This window comes from Acanthochromis polyacanthus, chromosome 4, assembly GCF_021347895.1.
Source record: "Acanthochromis polyacanthus isolate Apoly-LR-REF ecotype Palm Island chromosome 4, KAUST_Apoly_ChrSc, whole genome shotgun sequence".
Classification (NCBI taxonomy): domain Eukaryota; kingdom Metazoa; phylum Chordata; class Actinopteri; family Pomacentridae; genus Acanthochromis; species Acanthochromis polyacanthus.
Window position 1 is genome coordinate 19,784,276 of NC_067116.1, and position 17,610 is coordinate 19,801,885.

At 39.2% G+C, this 17,610-nt stretch overlaps 1 protein-coding gene across 2 annotated transcripts in view; it reads left to right on the forward strand.

Moving 5' to 3' along the window:
- raver2 (ribonucleoprotein, PTB-binding 2) overlaps nt 1–17,610 on the forward strand; it is a 119,230-nt gene that overhangs the window by 12,533 nt on the left and 89,087 nt on the right. For both annotated transcript variants that reach the window (XM_022204531.2, XM_051947600.1), the window contains exon 3: nt 9,434–9,500. In XM_022204531.2, the coding sequence (XP_022060223.1) occupies nt 9,434–9,500 (67 nt within the window). The remainder of the gene's footprint in view (nt 1–9,433; nt 9,501–17,610) is intronic.

The window sequence follows — 17,610 nt, forward strand, 5'->3', positions numbered from 1 at the left end:
TTAAGGGGATGGGGAGGAAGGCAAAGAAAATGAACAGGATGCAGAGATAAGAGTCCAGAATAGGAGGAGGAATCAAAACAAACTTGTGAAACCAAGGAATGCTACCAGTGCAGTCAGGCTGTAGAACTTACAGAGAACAAATACTAGGAAGACAGAGAAAAGACGACCCAAAGTGAAGGAGGTGTCTGTGCTTGTGTATTTATGCTTACCTGCTTGCAATATGTGAGCGCGCACGTTTTCTAAGACGCTCTCCTGGCAGCCATTTGATGGGCCAGTGATCCGTGCTGTGCATGGTTTGAGCCACCTGTCACACACACAGAGCTCAGCTCCCACCAAATATGCAAAACAGTGTTTTATTCTCTATTAGGGCTGCAATGGTATCATTTCCAGTGAATATGTAGCAAATTAGTAAACGAGATAGATAGATGGATAGATAGATACTTTATTAATCCTGAGGGAAATTTAAGTGTTCAGCAGCTTATATACAACATAAAATAACAAGAAATAACAAAAAAGGCAGGTTAGTAACATTAACAGTAAAGGTTAGTATATAAAACTATTCTCATTTTATTATCAATAGGGTGCTAAGTGAAATTAAAAATTCAGTATACAGTATATACAACTTTCAAGGCAAGGAAGTATAAAAATTAAAGTGAATTAAGTGATTAAAAGTGGCTTTGGCAGGTAGTAGGGAAAAAGTTGTATTGAACTATGTGTTGTAAGTGAATACAGCTGTTACAGAGGTCTCATTCTTTTGGAAGGAAATCTAAATATTACACCGTCTGCCAACATCAACACTGGTTTGAGTCATTTCTTTACGCTCCTAAAGAAGGAATTTTATTTTTATTGAAATTCTGTTATTGGGAATTTAAGTACATTTAGTTCTGATTCATATTTCTCTTACTAGGTGTAGCACTGCTCATAATGCTGCTAAATTTATTTGATTTTCTAAGTACAGATGCTGTGAATAGTAGTGATGCAGTCATTGTAATGCCAGGAATGTCAAACCACATTGCAGTGTTACTATAGTGTGGCAAAAAGCTTTCTGCCTCATGGCAGACCCAGGCTTCATCCTTTCTTCTCTCTCTGGCATATATCGCTTCATCAGTGGGTCAAGGACGCAGTTACCGCTGGTAAGGAGGCCATGCAGAGTGTGTTTGTCCCCTAATCCCTCCGTCTCTCCATCTCTGCCTCACACAGACGCTCCGAGTTGAAGTCATAACCCACTGCTACTTTCCCCTAGTGGCTCTGTTTGTGTTTTAAGCCATCTCATTTATGACAGCGGGACAAAAGGAAAAGATGTGCGTGTGTGTGTTTGTGTAATGAATGAACAGGTGTCACAGTAAACACATTCTGCTCTCTTATTCTTCTTTGTCAGAGAGGAGAGGGGGAAAACAATCATTGCAGTGTGTCTTTCTCACTTTACATTCCCATTACCTTTTACACTTTCCCTGTATAGAATGCGATCCTCTCTGGAGCCACTTGTGCGGCGGGGGGATTAGGAACTGCTAAACTGACAGATGTAAACACAGAAAGGGTCAAAACAGCACCAAGTCCGACTGAAAGGCAATTTGCACCGTGTTTGCTCTTTACTTGCCGGAAATTGATTGAAGTTGAAAGTGAGAGGACAGTTGCCGACAAATACAGGGATGAGACTTGTCGTTGCACATGACAGATATCACAGTAATAGAACGCTTGTGACACTAAACCGATCCACGCTGGGACATAATTTCTCTGATGCTGCCTCTTGGGAGGATGGAAGTCATTAGTTACAGTTACAGAAGTGCTGCTGAGGACTCTGTATCTTGCTTAAAGCCATTAAATCTGGGTAAATGCAGGATGGAAGTGATTTTTTTTGAAGGATAACCACTTTGTTTTTCCAAACTGCCGACTCTGAAAGAGCGAGGCGTTTTTATTTAACACTGATAGCACATATTTGTCGTGAAAGTCCTACAATTGCTTCTTTCCAGGAGGACTGACTTGTGTTAATGCTGGGAAATAAGGACGGTGACGTGTCTTTGATGGAACACTGTGCATATGCTTGAGATGATCCGTGTGTTGATCAGGCTGGTTTGGCTTACAAGCTGAAGAACAATACAGGAGAAATCCTACATTCTGTCCAAGTGGCTGTAATAAAACATGGATGTTGTAGTGTTCTGCAAAGGCGGATGCAAATCACTCGCGTGTACTGACCTCTGCTTAAGGCATCTTTCCAATTTACTAGGAATGTGTTTGATATTTACAATGTGTTGATTGATGCATTAAAATAACAGCTATAACTTGCTAAATTTGGGATTCCGTATCTTTTGTGAGCATCTGAACACAAATGCTGGCCATCCTGGTTCAAAAAGTCAAGTGTTTAGACTATAACATACGAAAGAGGAGAATGTGACTCTCGTGTGACATTTTGGCAGACATTTTGGCATGTGATAGCAGAAGAAGTGCAGGTGTAATTGACAACATTATTCATTTAATTCACTTGAGCTGATTCCAAGGTCGGGGTTATTGTGCTTGCTGGCTCACTGAAAGTTGATGGATATGAGCCATTACACAAATTTATTTTACTCGTGCTTTATTCTGGTGTTTTAGGAAGTCAGAAAAGGGCCTGTTTACTTGACACAGTTCACTAGACAGAAGATGAATTCGGTCCACGCTGGCTGTGCTCTGGCGTTACAGAACGGGACTTCTTCCCTCACAAAGGAGCTTTGACTGAGTGCAGACAGCAGCTTTCACAGAGCTTTTTAACCCGACAACAGATGAGTTTACTTCTGTTCTCTCATCAGATTACTCACGGAATTAACAATAATGCTGGTTTAAAATGAGAAGCTGCTCTGTGAACAATAGGACATACAGAGGGAAGGCTTCATGTCTTGGAGCCGAGTAAAGCTGCATATTTTTTCCAGCCTCAGCGACAGAACTGTGTGAATGTTAAAATTTGTGGTGAAAATGACTCTCATTTTCACTCTCATATGCAGGAAATTACAGTGCTGAAGAGTAAAACTATTGTGAGTGAGAGCAGCGCTGCAGCACCAAGAGGCTGAGGTGGAGAAAGCTAATGAAGGTTCTCCAGAATTATTTTACTGTCAACGACAAAAACGTTAGCTGAAGCACTGAATGATTGTTTAGGGTTGGAGCTGGAGCATTTTTGTTTATTGTCCATAACTGTATAGACATTATTGTTTTTGTTTCCATGTTGAACCCGGGCTGCACAGCGGTTCGGGTGTTCGTACCGTCACCTCACACCTAGAAGATTGCCGGTTCACGTTCTGACCTCGGATTTTACTGTGTGGAGTTTGCATGTTCTCCCTGTGCATGTATGGGTTTTCTCCAGGTACTTCCTCCTACAGTCCAAAAACATGCTGAGGTTAATTGGTAACTCTAAATTATCCGTAGGTATGAATGTGAGTGTGATTGTTTGTCTCTTTATGTAGCCCTGCGATGGACTGTTGACCTGTCCAGGGTGTTCTCTGCCTTCACCCTCAGCTTAGATACACTCCAGCTTCCCCGTAACTTTAAGTAGTGTATGGATATTGAACCCTCCTTGAAACTGTCTTTTTAGACATGAGGGACACTCCCAGGACAAGCTGTTGAGTTTTGGAAGATGTGCTTGTCAGCTCCTCTACAACATTCTCTGCATACAGTAGACATTTACTTCTATCTTTGCAAGCTTTATTTCCACTCTACTCTATCTGTCAACTTGTGGGTATCAGTTCACTTTAAATGAATTACCAACGTGTAGATAAGGCTGGGATGGTGGGTGGTGCAGCCATTGATTGTGTGAATGACAAGTGAATTGCATCTGGAAACAGCAGCAGTTTTTAGTATGAAGACAACATGTGAAGGTGATTCTAAGCGGTTTCGTGTGGCGCTTGTGATTCATATTCTTTGAACCTACATGTAGTCCAAGCAGGTGTCAGACCAGGCTGCTATCACATTCCTCATCAGGCCCATCCTCTCAGGGCACTTTGCTTTAATGCTCCACCAAAGTGTTCACCCACACATGCACGCACTGAAATTAGCCGTGGGCTGGAAGCCAGTGCGGGGGTACTGACTGGACTTGCTAGAAATATCGACTTTTTAAAGTGTTCAGACAGAGAGAGAGAGAGAGAACATTATCGCACATAATGAACAGAATGACACGCTTGGTTATGCTATGGAACAGCTTGACATAGAGAAACTGTTGTGGTTGACTATGTTCAATTCTGTAATGGCAAGAGGGAACAAAATGTGGCTCAGTGTGACTCGGACTGTAAAAGTCTGAGTTATTTAATGATTTGCAGTTTATGGTTTAGTTTTAGTAGAGTATTAGTGCTGCTTTTAAAGAGCCCCTCCAGTGCAAATGCAGGTTTTTTTTTTACCTTGTTAACATGTTCACACGGGTTTCTTTTAAATGGTTGACACATCATAAGTGAAATAGGTAGTTAACACCATTGTGAAGCATTTCCACTTTAAAACTGCGGTGTACTGTTGACAGTTTAAAAAACACACATTCAGACTTTTTGGGTTTGATATGTAAGAAACCTAAAGCACCAATCTGTCAGCTTGCAGGAAGGCACTTTGTGTATGATCATTTTTCTTTTGCGCTGGTTTCCATTTTGAACTTGTGTGGCAGAATTGTGTGTAGTGTAGAGGATGTTTAGTTTTGAAGCCGAGTCGTAGGTGAGGTGGTTTGTTGGAGCTGCAAAGAGTTGGGAGAGTTGTGGCTAGACAGTGGCAGGAACCTAATAGATATGCATATTTTAAAAGAAACAACAGTGTAGAATTACATCTAAGACATGTTAGGAAATGCAGGGTTTGTTTTTAATGAAAAAAAAATTAACTTTGATACACAGAGATGAATTTCTAGATGTTAAATCAACAGCAGTGAGGGACTTAAAGTTTCAATTCATTTGACTTTTTTTTTGCAGTGTGAAAAAATGCCTTAATTTAGATATTTACTTTCTCAGCTTTAAAATCACCAGTGGTAGCAGTGAGAAATGGTTGTCTAAAGTCTCAATGTTTCAGTAAGCTGTAGCTGTTTCCTTAGAGAATACCACACATGCGACCTTTCGCAGGTCAGAAAAACGTGATAATGATGAAATAACACAACACAATCGGACCAAAGAAAAGCTATCATGTTGTTTAGGTGGTATACAAATGGTTTGGTTTTGTAAATGGTTTGGTTTCGGCTTTGCACAGTTTGTAAAAACTACAGATTTTTGTGACAGATATTGTGATTTTTACATGTGATATATTTTTTTGAATGTCAAACTTTGGTTAAATATTCACTTTTCAACACATCATAGCATCAGAGATCATGGATGGCATGGCATTCACATGACATAGGTCAGATTTGCTGCATCGTGAGGTTTACTAAATGCTTTGGTTCAAATTACAGCGTGAAGTCGAATAATTGTTAGCCCTAATGCACAGTGACAGCTTTGCATATGTTGCTGCTTTGTTATTTTTACGCAGCTGCTTCCTGACAGCATTTCATATATGTGAAAGGACAGTCAGACTGTCAGAGGTGCCTTTCTTCTGCCTTTGTTGCTTGTGCAAAGATAGTTTTAACAAAGAAATATTTGAATCATGTTTGTTTCGACTTTATGCACAGACAAAAACATTTAAATTGAGAATTATCTAAGACTAAAAACATATTTTTTTTGTCCACGTCACCCAGCCTGACTGTAAACAGGTTCGCCTGTCTGTCTCTTCACTGAGCCCCACGGCTGTTTCAAAACACTTACGAAAGCATTAATTAGAAAGCTGTTGAAAATAATGTAGTGTGCATGTCAATGAAACAAAAAGCAACATTATGGACCAGCATGATTAGATGTAGTGGAAAGCAAGAGATCGTTAAAGCATGGAATGTAAAAGGAAATAGGGTGAAACAAACTGGAATGTCATAAAAACCAAACAGCGGAGTGGTGTACTCAGCTGGTAAATTGTATGGCTGAGACTAGAGGCAGGATTCTTTGTGCGCCTAAAAATGGTCTTTAAATGTCTTGTACGGTAGTGTGCCAGTGCTGCAAGAAACAAACTTTCAGCCCAATTTAAGTACAGAATAGCAGAAGGCCACGCAATAAAACAGGTCCACAGGAAGACGGCTATCGAGTGGCGTGATTTCACCTCGTCTCAGGGTCACCAAGTGCCCTGCAGTGTCTGTGCTGTCCACTACTGGAATGACGGAAGCTTGAAACACAGTTTTTACATCTTCTTGTGCACCACCTCACATCTTTCCTCTTTGTGTTTTGCTGATTGTCGTCTTCCCTCGTTATCCACGTAGGCAATAAGGTTTTCTTTTAATCGATTACCTTAAAATCAGAATTCTCGTCATTGCGAGAGCTCAGCTTTTCTGCCAGCAACATGCATTGTGGTCAGAGACAGATGGGAAGAAACAGAAGAACAAGAAATCTGCTACAGTAGACACAGCGCATTAAGTAAACAGAACCATGTAAACACTTCATTTGAGGGATAAGCAGTTATAAAAGAAGAAGTGGAGCTTTAGCTGGCAATAACAGCTTAAATCACTTTGCTGAAATCCTCACATGTTTAGTGTGGCTTTGATCTAAATAGTTTAATCCTGTTTCATTCCTAATGCATTTGCAGTGTTGTTAAATTGTCTACAGTCCTCTATTATATTGTAACTCGTGTGTGTTGGCATTGCACCACCAGGGAAAACCCTAAAAACTTTGTTTACTTAGTTATTTTTGACTGTAATGGATGCTTTTAAAACCCACTGCAGTCTAATTTTCTTAACAGGTGATAAAATCTGCCAGTGTGGTGCAGAGCATTTCTACTGGTTTTCAAAGCCAACCTGTTTGTTCAAAGTATTTCCTGAAATGAAGTTCAATTTTTCTTGATTCTAGTGCAGCAACCTTATTATGTTTTCGACACTGATATTGATTGAGAAGAACAGATCAAAGCGTTTGTTCTTTGCTGTTTTTTTTTTTTTTCACTTAATAGGAGAATAAGGTTAGGACTCGAATACAAGCAGAAATGAGATGATAAATTGGACATTTTGTTCTTTTCGTTTGTTTTCATTGCAGGGTGTTTCATCTTTATTCTCCCTTTAGATCACTGCTGCCATTTCCCGTAAACTTCTTCAGTCTGCAGCAGGACAGATGGATCTTGAAAAAGCATAAATGTAGAGCTAAAAATCTAAAGCACAACACCTCTTTTCCTTTTTTCTGTGTCTCCCTCTCAGCGATTACAGCTCACTCTGCACCGATTTTAAGGGCATCGCGCTGACCCTGTGTGTGGGCTGCCTCGCATGGCGTTCACTGATAGGGAACATGCCTGCTCGGTGTGCATGAGTGGGCTGGATGGTGGTTAGAGGGATAGAGAAAGGAAAACAAGTGTGCACATTAGAAAAATCGGATCACCTCCGTCATTGTATAAAAGCTCGAGGTAGATTATTACATTTCAGAAATATTTTTCGTGCGACGACGCGATAAATGGGAGCGGAAATGTTTTCTGTGAAGTATCTGTCCACCTGACCTTCCAAGAATGTCAGACCCACTCTCATGTGTATGACCGTGAGCTCCTGCACCGCAATAGCACAAAGTTCATTTCTTTGTTTTCATCTTTGAATGGGAGCACAAAACATGGCTTCCATTAGCTGACAGTGAGTAAAAGCACACACTATGGGCAGCATCAGCTGACAATACAAAACAGCTGCGTCCTCCCAAATGCTAATCAATTCTTAAAAGACTGCTGCCACTATTATTTTTCTTTTGTAGCTGCCGTTTGTATTCAAGTCTTTCTGTGAACCTCTTTTATTTGCTTTAAACCAGCTCTTGAAAATCACTTTTATTTAGTGTATTTCAAAGGTTTGAATCATATCTGGTTGGAACATAATTAAAAAATGAGAACAAAGTCTGGGAGGAGGGTGTATTTCCACATACATACACATGATGATGCTGGATTAAGTGTCTACAAACAGCGTAAATGTCCTGTGCATCATTCGTTCATCGTTTGCAATCTTACACATCATGTGAGACAATCATTGCTTTATGTTGATGTGATCTTTTCACTGCCGCATCTTTTATATATCTATTTCCTGAAGCTTGCAGGTTGTTTTGGCACTGTTATTTTTTGGTCTTCTTGCTCACTGTTCAGTCCTTTCACCTACACTGTGCTCCTGTTCGATCTGAAGCTGTTGTGCTCTTGGACAGGTTTGACAGTAACTGGATCTACGAGGTTGCTCACATCACAGGAGCATATCTAAAAACACACTTGTTGCCAAGCTCTCAGCACTTTGTGCTGTCATTTACTTGTGCGATGTGCGGCTCCGTAACAGTGAAATCCATCAGGAAGGCACCGAGGCTAACGGAGGGTTAGCAGCGAGCGGTGGAGTTCATAACATCACTGAGAGTGTGAGCATCTCTTGCTGCACTATTGCGTCTCCCTGTTTGCTCCCTTTTTTGTTTCACTTCATCATTTACTGTCACTAAAGACACACAAAAAAAGATTTTTTTCTGGAGAGAAGAATATGCCTCAGTACTTTCATATGCATCCGTGTGTGTCCCTCATGTGGCTCGCTGCTGTTGTGCTCGTAAGTCTGACAGCAGACGAAAATCTTTTTATCTTTTAAAATACATTAAAAAGAAAAACGGAGCTACTCGTTTGAAACAAATTACTGCAATTAGGGGTAGCCTCTCGTCAAAGAGTTAAATGTGAGGAAATGTACTCAAGTGTAACAAGAAAAAACAAGGTTTAATTGGCCTGATTAGCAAACATCCATTTTGTAAGATTCATCTTCAAGTTGTCACAGTGACTGCCAATGTGCTTTGACAGATTTGTTTTCAGTGAATTTGTTAAACTGTGCATTTGGGTTTGGTTAAAATATTTAGTGCTAAAACGGTTAATGGACTGATAGATTAGTTAATGCACCATCAATTTGCAAACTGAGATTTTTCATTTACTGAAAACATGTTGTACCAACAGTAATTAATCATGAATAAGAAAACAGTAAGTGCCATTTTTGTTGACAAGTTTGAGACTAAACAACGTATTAAATAAATGATAGTTGAGATGCACTCAGTGCCACATGTGGGCAAGAGCTGTCCCCCCTAGTTTAACTTTTATGTACTCCAAAGAAAGATGACAAACAACACAAAAATACTGGCTGAGATCCAAGAGTCAAATTTAACTCCAGTCTTTTTCATGACTGGATGCTCACACATGGTACTTAAGCATGGCACTGTTATGCTGTTGCTGTGTGGATTATTAAAAGATTTATCTATTAGCATTGAACTTTACACCCTTCATCTTTGTGATAAGGTGAGATAAATTGCAAATGTTAGTTTTTTTAAATAAATCATTTTGTCGACATTATAGTTGTGCTGATTTACGTCAAAGTCTAGCAGTTGTTAGGGTTAGAGAGGGTTAGAGTCTCTGGACCCACTCTGGAGATCTTTTGACTGAAATGTCTCTGTCTTCTTCTTTATAGGAAGTCCATGAAATTCTGAAAGAATACGAGCTGAAGTACTGCTTTGTGGACCGCAACAAAGGCACAGGTAAAACTCACATCCAACCAGACATGCAGACTTAAGGAAAAACATGCTTGTACTGCTATACTTGTGAGGGCCCCGACTGGTTCCTTAGGCCTTAAATTTAACCAGTTTACCCATCACTATTAGACCTGCAACCTGAAGCAACTGTTTATAGAAGTGGAGATTGGTTCTCACAAAGATAGATGTACAAGACTGCACACACACACACACGCACACACCTCTGCTTAAATTAACCTGTAAACTAATTCCTAAACATACAGCCATACTACATATCTGTCAGCAGCAATTTGTATTTATAGTTGTATGGAAAGTAGGAGTGATATCCTCAGTATGGGTGGACTGAAGCAGGATGCATGACTGAAATATTGTCATACATTCTTTGAGACAATGTGAATACTGCGAACACGTTTATCTCTAGAGACCACAGTTTATGTCGCAGCTCTTTCAGTAGAGGGTATTTTTTTCAATTTTCTGGAAAATACTATTAAAATACTTTTGATAACAGCAGTAGTGGTTCTAAGACTTCCCATTCCATATGTAGATTTGTTCCACGCAAGTCATAAAAATCTAATATTTTGGCATAAATGATTCAAATAAATTAAGTGTTTGTAAGTGCACTTTCTCCTCTGGACTCCTGGGTTTGTCTATTATTAAGGTGCCATTAGTATTCTTTAGCTATGATTTTGGGTGTGTGTGTCTTTCACATAATCAGTCTGTCTTGATCAGCATGTGTTTGAGTTGTCATTTAGAGGATAACCACATACCTAACTTAACTCTCAACCATATTTGACAAGTTCATAGTTTTAATTCTCAACCAAAATAATATATTTACCTTTATATAGAAATGGAGTGCTGTAATTATGTTTTTAAGAGAGTTTTCCACATCCTGCTTACCTTCTCAATAAATTTAGTCCTTATAAGTGTGGAACTACAAGAAGACACACACACACACACACACACAACCCCCTGCCCCTAGAGTGTGTCCCTTTCCAGGGAAATCTTACATAGTGCCTATATTTAGTCCATGCAGTCAGCCAAGCACCTGAAACATAACACTTTTAGAAAGTGGAGGGGAGCTGTAAACAGCTGAGATATCAAAGCACCAGCCAGTCCAGAAGGTTAATAGTGTTTCAGAGCAAATGAGAGCCTGATGAAACACGGGTCCTCATCAGACCAGCAGCAGCGGTTCTCCACTAATTAAGCCTCTGCTGTGGCTGTGGGCTCTGATGCACTGAGGTGGGTGGACGAGAATCGGACATCAGTGAACATATCAGAGGCTGCTTAAGTTGAATTTCTCTGAATAAACTCACAGTGATGCTAGCGATGGCACCACTCTCCTTCCTCTCTCATTTCTTCCTTTTTTCTTTATCTCTTGCTGTCGGTGCCTCTCTGACACTGTCACCCGTCACTGTCACATTCCGTAACGGCTCTCCCATTAGCTCAACACTTTCACCTTCCCTCTTTTGTTGTTTCTCCGTCTCTTTCTTCTTTGCTGAAGTACCACTCCGTTTAATTTCAAGGACTCACTTCAGTAATTTGACAGCATAATGTGGTAACTTCTTGGTGTCTCAATATTAGCTCTTTGAATTAAGATGGAGAATGTCTTGAGGTGAGTTAACGTACATCTTCAAAGAGTTCAGATGAGGGCCTCAGGTGAAAGCGAGATAGGTAGGGAGGTTTTTCTTTAAAGTTATTTTTCCAGTTAATACTGTCGTAATTTTATTAATGACTGTGATAAGATGCTACATTTTAGCAGGCGTAGGACAGGCGAGAGGCTTTGTCTGCAGCAATGCAAGAGCAGGAGCTCTCATAGGTTGTTGGCTTTATATTTCTGCTTGAAGCTGCTTAGCGTTCAGGAAAGTGTGGATAGCTTCTGTTTATATCAATGGAGAAGAAGAATTTCTGTGAGGAGAGACTGAATAAAACAGAACATGTGGGTGAAATGTAGCACTTTATTGTAAATTAAACTCATAGTAGTGTATAGGGCTGCACAGTAAATCAAATATTAATCACAGTTACAATTTTTGCTCCTTACAGTTAAATGAACATGATCGACTGATATTATTTAAGGTTTAAAATATGTGCTCTGCTCATGGAATACTCCACACAAAATCTCTTTGTGTCAACTTGGGTAAAGCTGACATGAAACTAGACCTCACTGAGCTGACTTAGCTGCAGTACTGCAGAAACTGAGTGGAGACTAGAGGCTTCTCTGTGTACAGCGGCCCAGCTAGCGTCTACCATTGCCTGCATGTGGACTGTTCAGGAAACACTGGTTCAGCAAGTGAGGGGCATTTTGAGATTTCAGTTCATAGGTTTCCTTCAGGAGATGCATTACATTTAAGTGAAGACATTTATTTGAAGGCATATCTTTAGAAAACATTTGTAAATTAACAGGAATGTAGCGCAACATGGAAGTGAAACCAGTGCTGTTTGTTTTAATGTAAAAGCACAATCAGAATATTTTGTCCATAAAATCACCTAATAATTGTAGTCAATAATCATCATCTCAATATTAATCATAAATAATCCTAATTATCATTTTAGCCATAATCTTTCCACTCTAGATGTGTGTGAAAGCAGAGTCCACCATCAGTTTGACATCCATGCACCACTCCTTCTTCTGTTTTATGCTCACCAGAGTTAGACATTTTCCCTTCACCTTCAGTGTTTTTGCTTGTGTTCATGTTTGTCTCCTAAACTTTATTTAAGAATGACACATCCTATTGGGATCGGGAGGTTATTAGATGTGCTGCAGTCACACTGTAAGAGATTGATCTTAACTGTATCTTCAATTTCTGTTAGAATTTTGCCACAAGGCTGCCCTTGGTCAACCAAATCTCCAAATCGGTTGTGGGTGAAACTGTGTCAATGTCATTACACGAGAAAAGCAGACAAATGTGGAGAGAAGAAAAAAATGCCGAAAAAATATACAGATTTTCCTTCATGCCAACTCATTTCATAGATTGCTATTTAGTATTTATTAAGTAGTGCAGCTCTCCCTTATAATGTGTCCGACTTAATTTGGCTCTGTAAAAACGAGAAAATCATAAAATTCCAAAGGCTATATCTTTATTGTTAAAACATTATTAATGCACATAGCAGGAAAATATAGAAAGGAGTTTGTGAAAGAAAGAAATTTGTGTTGATATGAATGCACACACAAATTCCATATTTTCAGATGTGATAATTGTATTGATCTTTTCATCCAGCTCTTATGAGACTATAACTGTTCCTTTAATGCAGCAGCTGTGCATTTGCACCTGACCCTGTCTGCAGGGTTCCACCAGAACCTCTAACTCCACTCTCTAATTAGGAGAGAGATTTTAAACAAGGGGGAGGAGCTCATCCGTTGAGTCATTAATCGAGTCACTCTTAACGGCACATGGTCACCCAGGCCGTGCATTGTTTTTAGACAACTTGGCGTTATTAAATGCGTTGCTAAATTTTTCAGAATATTCCAGTTAGTTTTACTCATTGTACACCTTCATCACTAAACTGAACTCTTGACAGTAATGATTTTTTTTTATTTTTTCCTTGGTTTGTTTACTTTTCTGTCCATGAACTCCTCTGGGACTGGGTTGTGCTGGTTCTGTACACTACAAAAACTCAAAATCTTACAAAGTCTGTTTGTCTTATTTTCAGTCAAAATGTCTCATCCCACTTGATTTATGATAAATTCATTTAACAAGTGGCATTGTTAAGTGACTTATTTTAAGACAATGCATCTTAAATATCTTGTTAAGTCAAGCAATCTAGAAATTATCTTGTTTTGAGTTGTATTTTACAAGAAAACTCAAATTTAATACATCTCAAATTAGGAGGTTACATGAAAGCAAAAATCTATTTTTGAGTGAAAAACTGCTTTTTTTTTTTTTTCTTTTAGCACATCTGACTTATTTTAACACACCTAAGCTTGACAATCCTGGTAAACAAAAACAAAACAAAACTTAAAATAAGTTTTCCCAGCAAATTTTAAGATATTAATATTCTAAACATCATATCTTATTTCAAGAAATCCTACCAAGCCATTTTTCACTTTTTCTATTGGCAGATTTTTTCACTTATTTCAAGGTAACAGTTCCTTAAAATAATTTTCTTGTTTTGAGATTGGCAATTTTTCCAGTGTACTAGTTAAAATGGACAAGCTCCTGCTGGAACTGCAGTTAAACCTGGTTAATCTGCTCATTAACCCCAACATCCCACTGAAAGCTTTACAAATGGGACTGTTTTAGGTGGAATGCAGCCTCAGCAGGAAGGCAGACAGTTTTGTGAACTTGTGTGAGTGCATGCATGTTTGTGTATGTGTGTTAGGAGGTCCCCAACTGCTCCAGTTAGAGGCGTGGAAGATTGATTTCAAGCTTCTGTAGCGAGCCACTGTGTATGTGTGTGTATGCGTGTGTGTTGAAGGACTGAATATTTTGCCTTGATCCGGTAACCCCCTGGCTTGTCGCCTTGCCACTTACTGTAAACACACGCTTCCATCCATCCAGCCTCAGCTCTTGTAGTTCTGGGCTTACATGTGTTGCTATTGTGCAGTATACAGGCTCATTTTTAAACAAATGTACAGCTGTTAGTTTTATCGAGAGAGCAGTGTTGATCTTGTGCGTGCCTGTTTTTGTGTGTTTGTGACACAGACTTGCCAGCCACTGGATCAGTTTTCATGGCAGCTGGATAACATCACCCCAACCAAGTGTTTATAGTCTGACTCACCCTCTCCTTCCCCTCTCCCTCTGTCTCTTCCACCCTTTCAGTCTCTCCAGGCTCACGACTAAACAAATAGGATTTTCTCCTGCTTTTGGTGTTTGCCACCACGGAGCAGTGTAAGATTCTGAAATGAATGATCTAAAATATTAAGAAATTACAGCTGAAATTCAGACCCTCATCATTGCTGGAGGAACACAATGGTGTTTATGTATTTTTCTACCAAAAGGCAAAGATTTCAACCTTGTATATTGCGCATTGTAATTTTCTCCATCGACAGTTTCCACATGAGGAAGAATGGTAGCTCAGCAATAATTTAGATCTTGAGAAAAAATGTAATTGGAGCTGAAATTGAAATGAAAACTTACCAACTTTTGTTGAGAGTGCCTTTTTGTGTCCGAGGTGCTCTACACTGAGATATTTCCAAGCGTCACTTCACCGCAGATCACTTTTGAATTACTCTGTGTGCACACTGGTGGCACTTCTGTTTTGATCATTGGGCAATGGCTGCTGTTGTTGCAATGGCAAAGCACACAACCCTTTATCTGTATATTTAAAAAAGAAAAAAAATGCTCTTGCATCCATGTAGCAAAAGATGTCTCCTGGGAAACACTACCTGACACCAGACACTTAGAAATGAAAAGCTTCTGTGAACAGGAAACAGTCAGTCTGAATTTCTTTTGTGTAGCATCGCCTGTTTAGAAGGAGCACATGGACAGCACTTGATAATGTTAAGTATTATATTTCAGTTCTTCCACACAGATGTACACACACTACTCTGTAGAATGGCCACTGTGCCGTTATAGGAACTAAATCACCTCGGTCAAACAATGCATTTTCGTGTTGACGCTTTCCTTGTTGCATACCAAGAAACTGGCATATCAGTAGTTAATGCTTACATTCAAGATAAAATATGAAGTGATATTCTGTTAAAGCTGCAAGACTTTGAACACAAACTGTCTGCACAGATATCTGCAGTATAAACATGGAGTTCTGTAGCTCTCCTCTGCTTTTCTTCCTCTGCTTGTGTTCGTTCCAGATGCTCTGGACAGCAACTTGTTGCAACCATTCAAATTACAGGGTGTCTCAAAAATTTGACATCATTTCGCAGGCCAATAATTTTGGCAGTTCTTGTTGAAGTAACCTCAAATTTTCAAAGAATGTATAGAAGCAGATCAAGATTTTGTATCTAATGTTTTATTTTTGTTCTGTTTTCAGGTTGAGCCGTTCAAGTCATTTTGTGTCTTGGAATATGCTGATGTTGATGATGGCCTACCCTTCAGCCCTGCATAAGCAGCCTTATTCTTTAAATTTTTGGTACCAAGTCCAAATTTGTTTGCCAGTTGGTAATTTTTTTCGCATTTTGCATTGAAGGCACGCTGCTCAGTCTTGGGTGACTGTGTGCGAGCATATTCCAAGATGCAAAATGACTTCTGTTTGGGAGTGAACGGCTTGGCTCAACCTGAAAACAGAACAAAAAAATAAAACATTAAATATAAAATCTTGATCTGTTTCTATACATTCTTTGAAAATTTGAGGTTATTTCAACAACAATTGCCAAAATTATTGACCTGCAAAATGATGTCAAATGTTTTGGGACACCCTGTATGTTACAGTGTTAGTGGTGCTCATGTGTGGGGGAGGTTGATATACTTGTTTGTTTTCAGTTTGAAATCCTGGTGCTCAAGAGACACCAAGTGGTTCTGATTGTCACATATAAAACCTGTAAAAATTAACAGTGACATCCATTTGTCATGCTGTTTTCAAGATAAACTCATTTTGTGGTTGCATCAAGTGTCAACATGAACTTCGAAAGGCCACTTTCTTAAAAGTAGATGTCTAAGTTGCACATTCCCCCATTAGAAAAATCACTGATCACCTCCTAAAAATTGTATCTCCTCAAAGTTCTGCAGCAAGAAATGACTGGTGCTAAAAGTGTAGGATCCTTTTGGAGCATGCATACATGGAGGGAAGGATGATGGAGGATACCTGGATGGGTGGTAGAGGACAGGGCCAAGTAATAGCTTTGCAAAATAACTGTTGTCCTTCACATTTAAGATGGTTTTTCCTTTGTATCCAAGCCATCATCTTGTACTGAATTCTACTATTATGCGGGCAACGACCCTGCATTATATGTGTGCTATATGTATTTGTGGCGCCCTACATGCAATGACAAACTTCAAGAGTGGACATTAGAGTGGATAAGTAGTCATTAAATTAACTGTAATGAACTAAATGAAGACATGTCAGTGATCAAAGTTCCCTTCCTAATTGTATTCTTTTCTCTAATTCAAAAATTTGATGAAATAATACAATTTCTCATAAATCTTGGCCAAAGTAGCCACAAAAATGCCGTGCAATTCTTAAGACGACTTCACTTGTTGAATTCTTACAAAATATAGCTTCATTGCTTTCCTTACTCTTCTGTGAGTTTGTTGCAGGTCATGTTTTGTACCCGTTTACCGCCCACAGTACAGTAGTTTGTGAAATGTAAAATCTTGCTTGTGACAAAGTATCCTAATTTCTGCTTAAATTAGATGACAAGATTCTCAGATTTCCATCGCAGCACATTTATAGTGAACATGCGGATTCAGATATGGACAGAAATCACAGTCTAACTTTCTATAAAGAATCTGTAAAGACAGTCATTACAAATGCAGCTTCAATATTAATGCGACAGATCAAAGTAAGGTGGTTCTTTAACACGCTGTATCAGCAGGTGGTGAGCGCGAGAGACAGGGATGGACTGAGGAGCAGAATGTTATCAATCTCGGCTCATGTTGTTGCTGAGTTCTCAGCAGAGAATTATCCAGGAATCAGGTCTGGCCGGTCTACGTAATCTGTTCATCTATCTTACAGGACTTAGCCGGCTTTGATGTACTGTGTTCAGCTTCAACGTGGGAGGTGATCAACAAGTCTCAGGGTTCATTTGCCATGATTAGAATGATTTGTCTACAGGTCATGCTGCATAATGATGACCTTTCATCAAAGTCACACTGGTCACAGAATTTACACCCATCATCAAAATAGTTTAACAGATTCTGCTGTTAAGAGAGAAAATGTTGAGTCCTGTTGTTGAAATTCCATATCACAGTATTCAAAAGGAGCTGCGTGCTTTGCCACTGTGATGCCAAACTACAGAAAACGCAGCTGTTATCAATCAAATTAACCTAAAATATGAAATTGGTTTTATATTGGTTTTATGCATCTTTCTGCTGCTGTTATCAGGCTCTGGGCTCTGTAATAAACGCACAATGAAATATTAATCATATGAAGGGGATGAAAGTTCCTTTTGTTAACTTTTTAAAAGGGTTTTCACGCAATGGTTTTAGTGCCTCTGATTAATAAATCTTCTTTAATGTCTCTGTTTCTGGGATTAAAGTCTTTATTAGAGAATATGCTGCCCAAC